At 42.7% G+C, this 18,812-nt stretch overlaps 1 protein-coding gene across 2 annotated transcripts in view; it reads left to right on the forward strand.

Moving 5' to 3' along the window:
* The first annotated feature begins 382 nt into the window (after positions 1 to 382).
* edil3a (EGF-like repeats and discoidin I-like domains 3a) overlaps positions 383 to 18,812 on the forward strand; it is a 108,096-nt gene continuing 89,666 nt past the window's right edge. For both annotated transcript variants that reach the window (XM_084551026.1, XM_084551027.1), the window contains exon 1: positions 383 to 1,009. In XM_084551026.1, the coding sequence (XP_084407152.1) occupies positions 946 to 1,009 (64 nt within the window). In that variant the 5' untranslated portion in view covers positions 383 to 945. The remainder of the gene's footprint in view (positions 1,010 to 18,812) is intronic.

Here is an 18,812-nt window from a genome sequence, read left to right on the forward strand (position 1 = left end):
GTTAGGGAAATTCTAAGGAGGGCTATTATACACAATTTAAAGTCCCAAGGCGGCGTTTTTTTCGTTTTTTTCTTTTCTTTTTTTTTTTTTTTTTTTTTGGAAGTGTTCTGGAAGAGTTGTCTCCACCAACGAGACAGCGCCCCAGTCGGTGTACTGTGACCGACCACGAAGCGCGCATCCCCCGACCAGCCGAACACGTCTGCCCTGAGAGCTGCGTAAATGTACACCGCCTAGCCGGGAAGCGATGTACCTTCAAACTAAAATTAAAAATCTCTTTTTACTCTGGAAAAAGAAAAAAAAAAGTCTCCTAATAATAATAATAGATAAAAAAGAAAAGTTGACTGACAGTGTGTCGCGTAGCTTTATAAATACAATAACACAATGGGGGGGAAAAATAGTAAAGCACCGTGCTGCATTTCTTACATAGCTCAAATAAGCATTGCAATTCATACCGTGAAAAAGATAATAGGAAATTAAGTATAACAATAGTCGTAAAACATCACATAAAAAACAACATTTTCAATACAAGAATTAAATGAAAGATATCGTGAATCAAATGTTTTATTTTGTAGCCTAAAGGTGGACCGGAAGTGATGACTCCTCTGACAGTAGAGCTTTGACAGCAGTTGTCCGGGAGCACTGAGCGCACACGTCGCTCTCTCCACTACATCGCACCACTGCGGTAGGAGCGAGAAGGCGGCAGCAGCAGCAGCAGCAGCAGAGAGAGAGAGGAGTACCCGGCAGGCACAGTTCACTTGTTCCTGCACGACAAAATCCCCAGGTGGCGAGAGTTTATCGCGCAGGAGGACTTTACCTGAGAGGACGTAAAGCAACAGCTCCCAGGGCAGTCCTGCAGCCCGGCGCGAGCCAAGGAAGGAGAACTTTTTGGCTATTATTTACCACATCCCCGTAACCTTGGAAGTCAGACCTGCTTGTTGTGAGAGGATGGGGCTGCTACTCCTTTCCATCGCCCTGTGCCTGCGCGCCGCTGTCCCACAGCATGTGAAAGGTGAGTGGGGAAAAGTGTGAGGAGGCTGTTATTATTACACGACTAGCCCTTTGGCGTGGGAGTCTGCCACGGGCAGATCAATTGCGATCGGGGCAATTTACATATTGAAAGTGATCAAGTGAGCTGATTATTTAAAGGGAGGGCATCCCTCATGCCGAACACAATCTCGCGTATTGTTTGCGGAATAGGAGCAGCCCGCGAGCAGCACGCTTTGGCACAGAGGAGCAGCGCTTCTGATGTGCGCACGACTCGTTAGTTAATTGGTTCACTTGTGTTTAAATGACACTTGTTTGAGTCGATCAAACTGACATTTAATTTTTTTTTTCATCCGTGCGTAATCCTCTTTGGTTTATCAGTCCTCGCATTTGGTGCGCGCATTTAAGGTAAAATAAAATGTGCACTGCTCCGGAATTTTATGCATGTGCATCTTCAGCTTTCTCCTTCTTCTCTCTGATGCTTCCTCGGAATAATAATAATTAAAAAAAAAAAAAAAGCTCCAGGTATAGGGATCTTTAGTAATACAGGGAGGACGTCACTTCTCCCTCTGGGAACAGAATTGAATAACCAAAAAGAAGATCAACTGGAAGATTTCATCCATGTGAGCTACAGACAAACCCTGATGTTATCACTTAGAGGAGGTAGAGAGCATCGTGAATTAGTTGTGGCTTTCTCATTATCTGGGATGACATCACAAGAAGGCCAGTTGGGCATTTCTATTCTAATGCTGAGTCTTAATAAAAACTGTCAGTCTGCTCTATGTGGAGGAGAAAGCTTATAGATTAACCTGACCCCGTGGACTGCAATTTAAACCATTTCACATCCTCCCCTGCTTTCCCCCTTCCGGTCCTCTGCTGATAAGAATGTTTAAGCTTTTGCCCGCTGTACATTTTCGGCGACCGTGCAGAACCGTACCTGTGGGATTTTCTATAAAGAAAACAGCGTAGGTCTTGTGGAAGTGGGTCATGCCATCCTCCCTGTCTCTATTAATTTAGCAACATGCTTGCCTCAGGAGTCACACATGTCAGACAGACCTCAGTCTCTACACCGGGATTGTGCCTTGAGCATAGTTTCTAAGGCTCCCTAAGCCTCGCAGTGTCAACTCAGAGTCAGCCGTTACACGACATAATACTCCCCGGTAGGCTGGCATAATGAATGCAGGGAGCCGAGCTGCCTTGGGTCGACTTGTTTCAAGGCTCAGTGAGTTAAAAATACACCGGCAACTTGTCCCTCAATTAATCATATCCCAGTTAATTTTGTGGTATTGTAAAGGGATTTTTGTCCATCTGCCTCCATGCCGAGCAGCTGTAACCTCATCTGCAGTGAGGAGCTGAATAGGATGTTTTTTTCTGATCTGCTTTAACCTCCTTATAGGCACAATGGTCAGCCTGGCAGCACTTTTAGCAATCTTAACTGCTTCATCACTCTCACTCTGAGGCCGGGGATGCTGGGACAAAAAAAAAAAAATTGACAGGGCCCCAAAGCATTGAAAGTCCCCGTCACGAAGAACAAGATGGAAAGAATGCATTGTGATCATTAGAAATCCTTTTTGTATTGAACTGAAGATGCATTCAACTTACCTTTTGTCAATGCTCAAAGAGAGCAGGTGTCTTCGCAGATAGCCGCTAACAAACACTCTATTGGGGGCTGTCACCGGGCGCCTCTGTCCACTGAAACAAATTGATGGGGTAGAAAGACTCGCCTTCAGGTAAAACAGACGCCATTGTTTCAAGCGACTGTGCAGTACATCACTTCCTCTTCTTGGTTACTGGTGCTGACTCTCACACATTGTTTGGGATCCTGGGCCGTCCGGCCGGGCAAAAGCACGTGACTGCACCCGTGGGGCCTTCCGCATGAGAATGCGAGATGCTTTTGTGCTTGTTTAGAGAGTCGGCTTTTAATCAGTTTTATGCATCTTAATTTCAGTCTCAGTCTTTTTATAATGGCTGCACAATTAGAGCCTTTTAGGCAAATGGGCGGCCATCTGGAGTGGCAGTGTGGTTTGTCTGCTCTTGGTGAATCGTGATTAATGCTAATATTGTTGGTGGCTGTTCATTTCGCTGCTGTAACGCGGTCGAAGGAAGCCTGTCAAGCACTCATGTAGAAGTGCTGTAATATGCGGAACGGCCGTGGCTTCAGATTGGCTCGGTGAGATGCTCATCGTGTCCACAAACTGTAATTTTGTGGTTTTCAAACTTAGAAACTGACATGTTGATACGCTGCTGGCAAAATGATGCCTGCTACGGTTGGATCAACAAGAGGAAGGAATTGTATCTGGATGTGACATGATACTAGCTTTATTCATTCACTTCAATTATTTGAAATCAACTGAACTAAACAGTAAAAAAAAACTGACCATTTGTTTGCAAACTGCAAAGAGAAGGATGGGTATTAATGGAAGATGCGAGTAAATGATAGCAATTTGTTTAAAACCTCATTACATTTACTGGCCACTGAAGGTTATGGCTGATGTATGGGTGGATTTTAATAACAATGACTCGCGACCTACCTCTACAGTGCCCTTCACTCTGGTTTTAAATGGCACAATCTTCAATCAGTGGAGAGAGGTCGGACCTCTGTCAGATAACCAGCCATGATAACCGCAGGCATCAAACCATTGGACGGCAACCCATGCCTGGGGAAACCGAACTCAGAATATGAGAACACAGCGATCAGTGTCGTAGTGACATTGGATATTATCTTTTTTTTGTAACCGTGGAACGTAATTGGGCTATTCATTACACTGCAGATGTTCCTTGATACCTTTATTGTTTGAAGGAGACATCATTCGTCTCTTATGCGGACAGGTTAATGGATACAGTGCTATACGTCTGTATGCTGCAGTCAGGCCTCTGTTGTCCTGCCTACATTTCATGCTTGACTTATTGGGAGGGCACTAGAGGGACAGTTATAAAAGTGGCAAGGACACGAGCAGAGGAAGTGCTTACCAAATAACTTTAATATAGAACTGAGATGAGGATGGCAGCGCAGTGGTAAAATAAGTCGTTTGAGCCAACGCCGACTCATGCAAGCTTTCAGACAGCAACAAAATGAATGTGTCACTGTTGTTTTGCTTTTTCTTTGTATTCGATTTTCTCCCTTGTAATTGAGTAACGACGCGTCCTAAGAGTCTCACGCAACAAAAATGCCGGCGCTTGTGGTGTACTTACAGTCAGTTCTAGGTCTTCAAGGTGGCTTATCGACTCTGCATTTGTACATCAGAGTGTGAAAAAGAACTCAAGACATCACACAGACACAAAGGCAGATCATTGGTAAAAATAGCCTCCTTTCACACAAGACTTAGACGGCTTTTCTGCAATCCTCAAATCAATCTCTGATGTTTCTATTCACAAACCTCTGGAAACATTGATTCTGAAGCTTCCCAGACGTTTGAAAGGTCCGCCGCTTATTAAAAGCAGCGTGTGACATTATGACGGCTGGTTTACTGCCAGTGTCACATAGCCCACTGAAAACAGTAACAAGATTTATTTGAATGTTTCGTTTGTAGTGTCGGTTCATGTTGGTGTGTACATCAGTCTTTCGGCTGAGAACACGCAGCAGCTTAGCCTTTAATAGTCTGAGCATTCATAAGGCTGCATGCTGGTTTTAAGCAATCCCACTGGGTCACGATTAATGACTCAACTTTTTGGAGGTGTGAGCCGCCCTACAGTGTGTATGCGGTAAAAGTAAAAGAGCGAATAATAAAGTTGCCTGAATCCTGGTTTGAAATGAATTCACTGTAACACTTGGGCACATTAACTTGGATCAGGTCTTATAAAAAGAAACTTGAGCAATTTTATGAAGGCAACCTTTCCTTATAGGGGCATTTTCTTTATCTAACTGTTTATTAAAACAAAACATTTGTCTCTAATTAGAACTAATGTTGTGGCTTCACTTGGCCAAGATTTGAGACATCTGATCCAACACAGACAACCTGAAGGTGCGTAGTTTGTCATGGCAACGTAAACCACCTTTAAATGTGGTGTTGAAATCCAGATTCGATCGGTTCAGCTCTTGGCAATTGACAACATTCTTTCGATACACATCTTGATAACATACAGCCAAAGCCAATCTTGGCGCTGCTTCTCAAATGGTAGGAGTGTACAAGGCGTAGAAGATGAAATGCAGGTTTTTATTCACTCTCATACCGACGGGTGATTCTGTCAGCACCTGGGAAATTTAACAGGAATGATCACGTTTCTCTTTCATATTGGTACAGTGTGCTTTTATTGCCGTGTGTTGCGGCTTCGTGCAGCTGTCAAAATTCACGCACAAATGCAAACCTAGTGTCCTGTTTAATTAAAGTGTCAGCAGTGGATGGTTCTGTTTATGGTCTAGCATCAGAGTTCAGCCTGGCTTAATCCGACGCTGTGTTGTTTAAATCACAGCCAATGCAAGATTAGAGCTTTAAAGTCTTAGAAGTGAGAGATATTAAAAATGATTACAAACAATAATTTTGCATTGGCCTAGATCCTGAGGCTCGTCTCCCCTCTTGTTTCTTCTGCTCGTAAGTGAAATGGAAAAGCACAGATTTCATCATATTCTGCTCTGGTTAACTTCTGCAGTATAATTACTTTGCAGGAGCTCAGTTACTTCTTTTGGGAATCAGCTGCAGTTTGATGGAGAAAAGACTGATGTCTGTGTGAGAGGGAAAATAGGGAACATGGTGCACCGCTCCACTGCAAGTGTTTTGTTGTTTAGCTTCAAAATAAACCTATCTATCTATCTATCTATCTATCTATCTATCTATCTATCTATCTCTTTTGTTGAAATACCTTCCCATACAGATAAAAAGGAACTGAGTCTGTAGACATCTTTGACGTCTGTGTGTGTGTGGGAGTTGAGAGGCAGGAATGCAAAGCTCACTGACAAGCATCAGGGTGGGTTTTCATTGCATTCCTTATGTGATCCAAGCACATTTATTTATTTTTTTATTATTATTCTGTAGTGGGCATGGCTGCTGAGCGCCCTGGACCCACCCGATTTGTCGGGGAGCTGTCACACCAGCATCAGCCATTTATTATCAGCGTCGGCTGTGAGTGAAAGAGTCCACCTTTCCCCGGCAGATCAATAAGCGGAATACATTATTCTGGATTGAGTGCAGAACTGCAGCAGCCTGTGAGCTGGAGGAGGTGTGAGCAGCTGTTTAAGTTTTATTGGGAGACCAAAGACGGTGAGGTTAAAACTGAAAAGCTTTCACACGGATGAATGAATGATGCATAGGCCTTTGAATGTTTGATGTTTACACAAAAAGCCAGCACCCGACGCATTCTTGTGATGTTGATGTCTCTCTGTGAGGATATAAAGGTTATGTTGGAGTAGTGTTCACTTGAAATTATTTTTTTTCCCCATTTCTTTTATACGTGGTTTATGCTTCAGCGTCAATTTGGCACCGTAGCTATGGTGACAGCCCAGACGCTACACATACGCAGTAGTGTAGCCTGACGTGCACCTCCCCAGAAATGTATCTACGCTTCACTGCGACCACGAGAGCTGTGATTGGTCGGCTTGGTAGTAGCGTATTTCCGCTTCACTACTTCCCGCTGCTTCACTACATCCACAATTTTCGAATTGATTGTTTTTGACCAATAAAGATATAACACATCGAGGAAAGGTTAACTGAGGAGGTTCGGAGATACAAACGTTTTTATGACTCGTGTTTGGCAAATTTTCAGCGTTGAAAGTGAAGCAGGAAGTAGTTAACAAAAATTTACTGCAGACTAATGTCGTTACAGAACGAGCCAGACAGAGGAGCGCACAAACATAAATGACTCACACCACGTCTATGTCCCGCAGAGGTATAAACCGCGCTACACACCAAGCCGACGTTTGTCCATTTGCTGCTGTCTGGTGATCGATGACCGTATGTGGCACTAGTTTTTAGTGTGTCCTGAACCAGTGCTGGAGAAGCTACAAAGCTCAAAGGGCACATCAACTTGATTCAGAAGAGTCCAGACTTAATGCAGCCTTTAGCTTCATAGCCTCTCAGCTAATAGTTGCTCTTCTGGTTTCCCCATTTGGATGATGAATACAAACCACTGCCACCTGCTGGTATTGAAGAGTGTTTTCCTTTCACTTATGCAAAGGACATGCCAGCTGGCTGGTGTGTTCAAATGCAACTTTTTCGCCAAGACACCGGCAACGTGAGGCGTCATCACTGATGGCCTTTGTTGCTGGTAGTTCTTTGATGTCGGTTTTGGGTGTCAGCACCTCAAGACTCTCGGAGTTCAGTTGTGTACGCGGGACATCCAGGAGGAGAGTCTGTGAGTCATTTTTTTGAAGAGCTCCAATATTTGATACATTTATGTGCGTATGTATTGGATAAGCATGCTGTAGCTCATCCAGAAGTTAAGCCCACTTTAGTCAAAATAAGATTGAGGAGTTAAAGCGATGAGGGTTTTCTTTGGTCTGGTAAAGACTCTCCATTGGGCTGTGGAACACCACTTCATTTTCAATAAGCCCGATCTACTTATTTGAGATCTGGTGCTAGTGGCTTAAGTTCTTACTTCCAACAAGCCCTTAGGAGATGTGAGATACTCATTTCTATTCGGGAGAGACACTTACATCATGAGCCCAAGCTAACCATTTATACACCCAGCTTAAAAAAAGTAACTCTGATTCATTCCTCTCTTGCATAGTTTATGCACAGTTATTATGTGACTAAAATCTGAAATCTAAAAAATTATTTCAGGATGCTTTTCATTTTATTCCGTGACTTATCAGCTCAAGAGTTAACAGTATTTGAGCACATTAGTACCTGTGTGTTTTATTCAGTGTGTGTGTGCATGTGAATGCATTGTGTGGATTCTTGTGCTCGAAACTTGGAGAGGTAACCCAGAAATGTCATCACACAACATCTATGCAGCAATTCTAGCTCTTTTGCACAATCCGGATGTGCGTGCATATGTACTTCACTCATTTGCCAAAGCACAAAACAACATCCCTTTATTTATCATGTCAGCCAGCCTGCTTTTCCACTGAATTGTGCTGAATGTGTTTGGTGAGTGATTGACTCAAAAGAAAAGAGGGAGTATCTGTTTAAGTAAAAGGTAAAAAATGTTCTCCTGCCTGCCAGATTTCAACCGCCTGCGCCTCAACTCAGATACGAACAAACTCCCTTGGACTTTTTCCAAGTACTTTTCAGAAGGGCCATTTGAGGTAATGGTATAAAGTATATGCATCCATTGAGAAGTGAAGTGCAATTTTTTTTTAAAGTGGAATATCTCCAGTCCAGATGTTTTAGATTACCCTTGGGGCGTGTAGTACCAGACATTCGGAGAGAGAGGGACAGAAAGAGACAGATGAGAGCCTGGATGAAAGTCTACTTAAATGCAAAGTTCGATGAACAGAAACCACTCACCTTCAAACTTCAAAGTAAGACCCATTAGAAAACTGAAAAAGAATCATCGCCTCCGCTGAGTAATTGCAGTCCATTGTCAGTGACAAAAAGAGCAAGGGTTTGCAACAAGTTGCACCGTTTTGGTAATTGTTGGGTGCTGGTATGAAACAGATGGCTAGATTACCTTTTTCCACTCTGTATTGTTTCTTTTAGGGGTTTAGGGGCAATCTAAGGCCAGCTGAAGGCATAATAAAATACAACATGTACAGTCAAGTTCCTTTATATCTGGGGCCACAAGAACATGCTGTAAGACAGCCCTTTACTAATAATTTCAGATGAGCACTGAAAGACAGAGTGATGAAGAGCAGGGACATGTGAAGGAAGATGATGCATTCAACATAATGCCAACAAGCAGTATTCATCTGTTCTTTTTCTTCTGTGAAGCTTATTTGCTCTGTTGCTCAATAATAAGCGAAGGGTAAACTAATCGTTGCTATAGCCACTCGATGAGGTTACGTCCTTGTCTGACATAAGTTATGAAAATATAGAGTGGAGGATTAATGCTGAAATGAAACTTGACCAAAAAAAAAAAAAAAAAGTTACTAACTTAAGAGTTAATATTTTCCGAAAGAACACTTTGTTGTCTGCATAGCCTTCAAGAGAAGGTATAGCTGGTGGTGATGACATATAAGTACTCTAGGTACTCTGGGTCTGGGTACTCAAATAGAATTCATTCATTCATTAATTGTCCTCTGGAGGGTTGTGGGGGGCTGGAGCCTATCTCAGCTGTCATTGGGCGAGAGACGGGGTACGCCCTGGACAGGTCGCCAGTCTATCGCAGGGCTAACACAGAGAGACAGACAACCACTCACACCTACGGCCAGTTTAGAATCACCACTTAACCTAATGAGCATGTCTTTGGACGGTGGGAGGAAGCTCGAGTACCTAAAGAGAACCCATGCAGACAGGGAGAACATGCAAACTCCACACAGAGAGGCCCCGGTCTCAAATAGCCTTGCATTTAATCAATTTCAGTCTTTGGTTGTGTTTATAAAGTCATCACTTCCTCCCCCTACCTAACACTCGCTGGTAGTGGGGAATCCACCTATCCATCAGTTCCCCATCCATCTCTGTCTCTGAATTATAGGAGGCTGAAGCCAGTCCCAGCATGCACAGTACACCAAGGACGTGTTATCTGTCAGAGGGTCAGCGTGATTCAAGATATACACACATTCGCAGTCGTTCACTTTACAGTCACTTTACCAGTGGTTTTGTCCTTCTTGCTGATATGCTTGTTTTAAGAGGACAGTGTCAGGAAAGCAGAGAGAAACACTTGACAAAGACAAGCTGCATCTTTGAACGGTAAATCTTCAGAAATCCTATTAGACAAGGTTCAAGTGGTTCCCAAAATTTTGTTTTGTTGCCGTGTTATTACTTATTCCACTGATATCGGGCATTCTTCTCTGAACCAGCTCTTTCAGCAGTTTGGTGTCTGTATGATTCACCACTGTATACCGAGGTATATGAAATATTTAGTGTTGTGGCCTATCAACCCTGCATCAGTTGTCCCAGGTAGATGTGCTCTATTTTACATGCAGGCGGTACAGTGTCAACACTGTTCTTGTAAATCTGCGTTGCGTTGAAGCTGTGAAGACTCTGACAAGTTAAATTAGCAGCTGAAGATGTTCAGAAGTTCCAGTCACAAAGAGTATTTTTAACGAGGTATTGAAGGTTGCGGGATATCTCAGCCTCTCTTCCTGCCTCACTCTCTCACAAACACAATCTCTGCAATTTTTAATTATAACACATCAAGCCGTGGTTCTTAGGTGGCTGCTGCAGCTGGGTGGAGATGTGGTTTGATGTGATGAATAAAACAATTGGATAGGCTTTGGCTGCGCTGTGCACTGGACTGGTGAGTTTGATTGTGGAGCATCTGCTTATTTCACAGATGGATGCCTGTCGGTTTGATGCTGTTCTGTCGTACAGTATATCAGTTATTAATTTCCAAGATATGTGTGTAAAAAGTCTTGGACTAAGTGCTTATTCAAGGAGACACAAAATAATGGCTGAAAAGTGGCTACAGTGAAACATTTTGAGATTCAGTAATCACCCTTGACTGCACATCATCCCTCATAACGCCACTGTACACTGGGCCTTTTCCTGCCAAACACTGAGGCTCTTTGAGCAAGTAGCGCCTGCTACACGAAATTCACTGACCAAGGGGTAAGCAGGATGAAAAAATTCAATTTGTCAAGGCCTGCCCTTTGCAGTACACACAATGCTCAGCTCAGGCCAGCGGGTGTGAAGCGCAAGGAGAACAAGAATCAAAAGACATTTTGTAACCACTTCTTCATGTTCCTCTAACATGCATTGAATGTTGAGCAACATCACACGCAGCGTCGCTGTGGTAATTTTCTCGGTTTAAACCACTCGTTTGACCGTAACCAAACAAGCAGTTGCACCACGTGGGAGACCTGCTATGAAACGAGACAGTGACCAGTGGCGTAGTGTTTGTTATCTGAGTAGGTGAATGTATGATCCGCACTGTATGTCATCCATTAAAACCAAGGAAAATGAACTGTGTGGGTAATTGTCATAAAGCTGTGAAGTGGTGTGTGAGATGACATTCAGAACAGAGTTTAAAGGAGTAGTCCGACATTTATAGTAAATATGAAGAGATTGGTACCATTCTCAAACATGTCTGTTCATTATGTAGCCAGTGCTACAACACTTTAAACTGTTCTGAAGTTGGTTATGTTCAAGATTATTTCATCAAAACTGTCACTGTGAGTGTGCCATGAAACCAGCTGATGATTACCAGACTAAAGACTTTTAAGGGTACCATGATGATGATACTACCAAGTACCAATTCACATCAAATCAATAGGTGCCAAATTTTAGTACCTAAAATCGCATCTGGGTGAGGGATTGTTAGCATACAATTGAGAGAGACTTTGGCACCCCTGCAGTTTGTTTTAGTCCAACACCTTTGTTGGAAGGAATGGCAAGTTGAGATAAGTGTAGATACACGTTTCAAAAATTGTAGCAACTAAAATTGTAAGGTGAAATGCAAAACTAAACTACAGTATTCAAGGCCCTTAGCCCTAACCCTCGCCCTAAGGTGAGGAAATGCCTGGTCAAGGATGTACCCTGCAGCCAGCGGCAAAGAAGAAACTTCCAGTGAGGTATCAGCAGCTTTGCTCACATTAATAGGTAATTAAATTAAATTTTTTATGTGTCTGAAACTTAAGCATGAAATCAATAGTATGTGAAAAGCGTACTATATACTGATACACTGCGGAAGTGACAACAAGAATAACAGACAGTGGCGGGCAGTAGCTGCAGTAGCTAAACTAGCTCTGCCGTAATGTTAATAAGGCATCAGTATGTATTTACTGCCATTGGGTGGTGATACTGCATGAAGAGCACCCAAACCTACCAGCTGACTGTGAAGGTTCTCAGTCATCCAGGTCATGGTATATCGAAGAAACTCTACATGTCCAGTAACCTTTCTTTAACATTTTTGAACCTGCCAACTGAGATTGCACAATCCGGATGTGCGTGCGTCCAAGCCAATCAACAGTCTGGTACGTAATCTGTCATGAAATGGAAACTGTCACATTTACACTTTGGTTTTTGTATGGAAAAAACAAACGAGATGTAAGATCATTTGTCATTTGTGAGCTTCAGAGGTGCTGGTGGATTGAATAATGTTATTCGGACAAAGCCAGGCTCACCCCTTTTCCATTTCCTTTGTAATGTGTTTCTGAGTTATATAAGTCTTAATATGTAACTCTTTGCCTTAAATATAATAATCAAGAAATAAAAACGGGGAAGTATTCAATCAGTCACCTTTTCTTTTTTTGGAGTTAGCTAACTGATAACTGATTTTTTTTTTTACAGCTATCTGTATCTCCCTGTCACTTACACTTGTAAAACCACAGCCCAATTTGCCATACTAGCGCATCCTTTGTAAATTTTGGATCAGTCATGGAGTGTATTTGTGTGGCATAATTTCCCTTTCATCCAAAATGCCACATGGAAAACACTGGGACAACAAGAGAGCTAATGAGGTAAACATTTAACAAACAGGGTCAAAGAAATGCCTCAATGTGCTGTTGAATATGCATTAATCCTGTGAATTAGTGACACACTTTTCAACTAAAACGCATTTTCCCCCTCGCCTGTTTTCCTTTCCTCATCTGTTAATCTGCAGTGGCACTTTTCCATCGCAGACACCTTCCTCCTCAGCGGTTACTGTGAAGGTTCAGATGAGATGTGAGCTCCACTCCTTTATGCATGTTTGATGAATCTTTTTATGACGCTTCTGGGATACGAGCGTGAATGTGGGAGATCTTGTCTGGAAAAAAGGTACAAAAGATGGGAGGTGTCCAACTTTGTAATGAGGCTAGCGAGGCTCTCCTGGCTCTCGAGCAAACTAGGGCATCTGTAATGAGCGTGCCGAGAGACGGGTTGGTGGGGTGGGAGCGGAGGGGGGGTGGAGGCAGGGAGGCGTGTTGCTAACTTGCACTGAGCCACAAGCTGTAGCATCAGCTGTCCAGTGGATGCTATGAGGCAGGAAGTGTCAGTCATAGCTCCCACTCAGCAGGAGATAGTGAACAAATCTGGTAATTACCACTCCCTTCAGACCTTAAGCGTGTGTTTTCCGAGAAGCTCAGCAAGCTTGATTTTTAACAGGTTTCACAAGAATGGTAGATGGATGGCGTAACACTCAGCAGTGCTTGTCAATAGAACAAAACATCAACACCATTATGAACTCCTATAGATTCTTTTTTATTCTTATTCAAATACTTCCATCTAAATACAACTACTACTGATAATAATAATAATCATAATATTCATAATAATACATTAAACTAAGTGACACGTAATGGCAGTATTAATAATAATATTGTGAATCCAGTAAAATATTTACCAAACCAAATGAGCTTTGCAGGCTCTTAATTAGCCAGAACCTGAAATAGTATGCTTCTGAATTATATTAATTAGCACAATCCATCAAAGGGCCACGATGTTATGTTTTCTCTGCCAGTCTGTGATTTACAACCGAGGAGGGAATCCAACGGTGTTTATTTGTTATGGCTGTTTTATTTTTGGTTACTCAGGCACAGGCTTACTCATATTTTTTTTACTCTTGACTGATAAGCTAAATTAGTAAATGAGAAAAAGAAAAAAAAAAAAAAGTAAATGAGAAATCCGCAAGTGAGAATTTAGAACCATGTTTATGTTTTGAAGTTTTTCACTTTTATTTACTTCAGATTGTAGTTTGGTGTTACTGCTGTTTCTCAGGGCGTACAGAGGAGTCATATGTGTCAGCTCAGTATCTGGGCTGTATAAGCTTGATTCACATACAGAACCGTGCAATAATCCGTCGCTTGTTAGGGAACATTGTGTAAAATCAGTCAGGAGCAGTCGGAGGTGAGCTAACTAATGACTTACAACTTTATAATGACTTTTGTCGTTATAGACCAAGATGGCGGTGCTGTAGATTTCATTCAGTCTTCAGTGTCAAAGGTTGGATGCTTTTCATGTAAGAGAATTGCTAGGGCGCAGCCGAGATTTGCCCTGCGGACGTTCCGTCAAAGTCGCCAGATCCAGTTTTGAACTACAAGTTGAATAAGGCATTCACAGCATGTTCATGATGCAGGTTGTGAATAATTAATACAGTGACATTGGGTGGTGCTGCTGTGTGTGGTATTATTATACTGTTTCACGATAGCAACATTGCGTCACTTTTGCGATTTTATCAACTTTTAAGAACGTAACAGTCGATGTATGACAGAGTATGTATTAATACTCTCACATCTACATTGTCACTCTAGTACATTGCACAGTTTCATTCCATAGTGACTTCATGGTTCACACTGTACATGGGTTACATTCTCACCTCTGGAAAGCTAGAGTCCCGAGTCGCTGGAAAATCCTGTGAACCCTCTAGGCCCTGGGCTGAGTGCATTATCGCTGCCCCTGGCCCATGATGAGGAGAGGTATCGATCTTATCCTCAGACGAAAGCCCTCTGTGCACCTCTGCAGGGCTTAGAGTTGGCTGAGGCAGGATGCACAGTAATGAGAGCGGTGGAGGGCAGAATGTGGGACCAGCTTATTCCTAACAAGGATGGAGACCTTTACACTAAAGAAAAGAAAGCAGCTAGCAAGGCAATTTTTAACCCCTACCTTCAAGCCACTCTGTTCCATCTTTCTCTAAGCACAGTTTAGGTCGTGACCACACCGTGCACCCCACCCTCGATAGTCTTATCTGGAATTTAGGACTCCTGTGGGTATATATCTCAGCACAGACTGCTTGAAAACTAAATTTGGTTTACTCCCACTATGAAGTCAGAGGAGCAGTGGAGGTGGCCTTGCACGATTAAAAGCATTTCTAAAAGAAAGTGGTTAGAGCTTACCCAGGCCGAATAGTGTAGGATACCTCTGGCTGGGAAGAAAAAACCCCAGCCCTTTGAGCTTCATGGTTGGAGGCCTTTGTGGTGGCAGAGGTTGTGTTTATGACAATGACTCCAAAGAGAGAACTTTGTGTGTACAGACCTTTGAGGTGATGATTGCATTTGGTGAGGCCCCAAACCTCACAGTGACCAGAGCTCAACCACATCTCACTGATTATGGGGCTTGGATGCTGTAGGTTTCAATGAGGGCTGGCCAGAGCTTAAATCATATTGTATGGTGGTGAGATGGGTAATGGGGTATAAACACTTTGTTTCAAGATGGAAAGGAACAAATGGCATTGCATACTGGTCACATCAGTCCGTGTTAACGCCTAGTGTTACCAGAACGTGGCAATCTCAAGGCCTACCAGCAACAAAGGTTGACTAAGGCTTTAGAGTGATCATCTGACAGACTCGTTCCGCTGATGAGTCAACATGCAAAATCAGATAAAAAGATGCCAACAGGGATCACATTAATGCCAACAATGTGCCAAAAATAAGGTTGCAGGCGGTTCGCAGGCGGTTCGCAGGAGGATCGCAGGAGGATCGCAGGTGGTTCGCAGGCTGTCAATGGTGGCCTGACACTGGCTAACTGTCAGCTGGGTGTGTCATGGCCTTTAATGCCATTGTGCCGGTATACCAGTGTGCTCAGTGACTGATGGGATTTGATGTTGTCCCAGCCTGAGCCTCTCCAACCCCTTGAGGATCCATCTTGCTCCTGGTACCGCTGTTGTTGTCACTCTGAGGTCGTCCATGAAGGCTCTGCGCCAATAGACATGTGCTTGACTTTGTTCTTGCCAAGAGTTACAGGTGAAGATCAGTGCCATTGCCATGTTTGCAAAACAAATATGAAGCTAGCAACATCAACCACACTTCATGTTAAGCTAACCAGCTATTGTTCGGTCCCTGGTGGTTTGCTGCTGCACAGCTAATATCTTAACTCCTTACATTGTGGACTCTGGTTTGCAGTGATTCAAATAGAAATTTACGTTTACTTAAAAGTGAAGTATGAGCAAAGTAGATAGATCGAACAACCCAAGTCAGAAATGTTCTTGTCATCATTGCTGGTGTGACTGATCCTTGACCTATTTGAAAATGGGAAATCACAAGCTTGATTTTTCGAAATATTAATATCGCCCCATATTTCCTCACTGTAGTGATCTGGTTAACTCTGTGGGGGCGGGGGTTTAAAGGACTACCCTCAGCAATTGAGTGACTTCACAGGAGCACCCAAGGTTTCTCTCATCTTCAAATGTCCCTGCAACGAAGACCCAGATCTATTCTCTCTGGACTAAAACCTCCCAAAAGCTTTCACAGACTTAGTGGCCAGCAGGCTCTCTGTTATCAAATCCTATTGCATCTGTTTGATGTGCTGCTTTTCCGATCTCTCTCTCTCTCTCTCCCTCTCCCTCTCTCTCTCTCTCTCTCTGGCTCCTTTTAATTCCAGTCCACATTCCGTTGCGTTCACTTCTTTGTGCCTTTGTCTTCATAGGGGCGTTTCTGCACACAAGGCTGCGCATGGTTCTTGGCTTACTACGACCACGCTGTCTGTCTTTTTAGTCTTCCGTGGATATTTAGCATTTTCAGCCCTCTAAACATCTCCCCTCTCCTCTTGCTCTCCCCTCCCCGAGGCCAAAGCAAGTTTATTCCCTCTAGCTATTACACCCAATTAGGAGGAGTGAGAGTTTCAGCCCTCCTTCCTTTCTACACTAACAATGTGGAATACAGTGGAATGAGTCGGGGTTTTCTCTTCTCTTCTTTGATGTGAACAAATTACACTTCAGATGCTCACTTGGCAAGGGAACAAAGACCCAGTTTACTCTTTCAAGTTTGGATTCTTTGTCATTTGGTGAACAACAGGATACACAGTGGAATATGAGATCATTCGGTGCGGACTGATGCCTTATTTTTTCAGCTGCTCTCTTACGGCTTAAAACGTTAAAGCTCAAATTCCAGCAACAGCAGTATTAATGTATGCGTACGTAAAGTGATTGAATATTAACTGGACTATGATCATATTGCTAAGCTCATTTCTTGAAGAACAAGCTTTCCTGTTTTTCCATGAACAGCACCATTTGTTCTGATAGCATTCATGTCAGTTGTGCTGACTTACAGTGATGTGGTTTCCCGTGGCTTTTCTCCTTTCTGCAGGTTGTGTATGAACTGAATCTCTGAATGAATCGTTTATTTTTTTTCTTCAGAGGCCATTCAGTTGAATATAAAGCTGCACTGGATGCAGTACGTGCAGTCATGATGACCTTTCTGCACCTCTTTCTTTTCTGAAATCGATGGCCTTGAAAACCCTTTAAGTTAACAGACATTTTTTTTTTCTTACAAAACAAGGTATAATTAAAAGCTTTGTGACCCAGCACAGTTTGATGAAAGAAACAGAATGAAAACGTATTTTTGCTTAAGCTCTATGGTATTGTGCATCAGTGCCAGTGTCATGCATTGAAGTGCGAACTGAATTCTTATAAGCAGATGCCAGCTCTGGAAGGTGTTTGCTTCGAGCGCATACAAAGCCCATAAGAGCAGCTCTGTGTGCTGCGCACAATAAATCTGAGGCATGTTTGACTTAACAGTTTTGTATATCATGTGACCTTACAGGTGACAGATAACTCCAGTTTTACAAATCCTCGCTATGTCATTTCAAACTCTCTGGAACTATTAAAAAATAAAAAAAAGGAAAGAAAACAGGAGTTAACCTTTAGGGCTCCATCTCAGATAATTGAAGTAAACAGTGGTTTGTGGTACAAAAGGGGCGGAAAATTACCATAAAATTCCTGGAAACAGCTTGTGCTGCATAATGGGGTCTGTGCGCTCTCGCACTCAGGGAGCTTGTTTGCTTTTGTTTATTGGCTGTACACACTTTGGCAGGTTTTGTCTCGCATACATGAGGGTGAGGGCATCCTTTTCATTTTGGTGTGCCCGGTTCCTTTCCAGCGGTCTCCTATGGAGGCCTTACATCGCGCTGCCAGCCAGGGTCTGTCTAGTTTTCTTCACCTCACTCCTTCTTTGGATTTCTTTTTCTTGGCACGGTTTCGGTTATGATCTATACTTGCATTATTCATTAGAATACACGCATCGAATGAATAAACACGTGCCCCGGACCCGCCCAGCCTTCTCCGTATGTGTCCACTGTTTTTAATTCATTTTCTCTCTGCTCCATATTTTCTACCTCATGTGTTTAAACCAGAGAAGCTGTGTTTTTATCGGACTACGTCCTTATTCTGAAAGGATTAGGGTGTTTTATGTATTAAAACTGCTTTTTATGACACTGTTTTTGTTAAAAGCTACATTAATGTTTTCTTTTAAGATATATGAAAACAGTACATTCAGTACAGTGAGCTGTTGCAACGCTTTTGCATTCCTAAACTCTCAAGGGTTGAACTGTAATTTGAACCCTGACCACTGCATGAATCCTAATAATTGTGCGGACGTGTCCAAAAACTAAGCGGAAAGAAGGGGAACTAGATGTGTAGACAGCTGCAACACGTGCCACTTTTCCAACTGGCTTCTAAAGAAACATCTTCAAGAAACTCTACAAGTCCAGTTGCCCTTGTTACAGATCGTTTTTTGGATATACCATGGCCAGGATGACGTAAGACAAGTTGGTTAGGAGGAAATTTCTGCAACACATCAGAAAATAGTCAGAAACAACATAAATTACTTTCATATATTATTATTTGGGCTGTCAAAATTAACCGGGATTAATCCATCATCATGATTAATCTGATTAAAAATGTTAATGCAATTAACCCATCTGCAGCGCAAAATTACTCTCTGGCAACGCATTTCGGGCAGAAGTGGAGTCACTGTCGCAACTTGCTGTTTAGCGTCTTCCATCTTAGCTCTACTTGGACATTATTATATACAGTGTAATTGTTTTATGTCGTGTAGTAGTTCCTCACAGGACACTAATTAGTCTGAACCACTGTGGTTCAGCCACAAGCACAAAGCTTTAAGCCTGACAAGATGGGTCCTTGAGCCTTGGGAGAATCCAGTT

The sequence above is a fragment of the Chelon labrosus genome (assembly GCF_963514085.1).
Source record: "Chelon labrosus genome assembly, chromosome: 9".
NCBI lineage: Eukaryota > Metazoa > Chordata > Actinopteri > Mugiliformes > Mugilidae > Chelon > Chelon labrosus.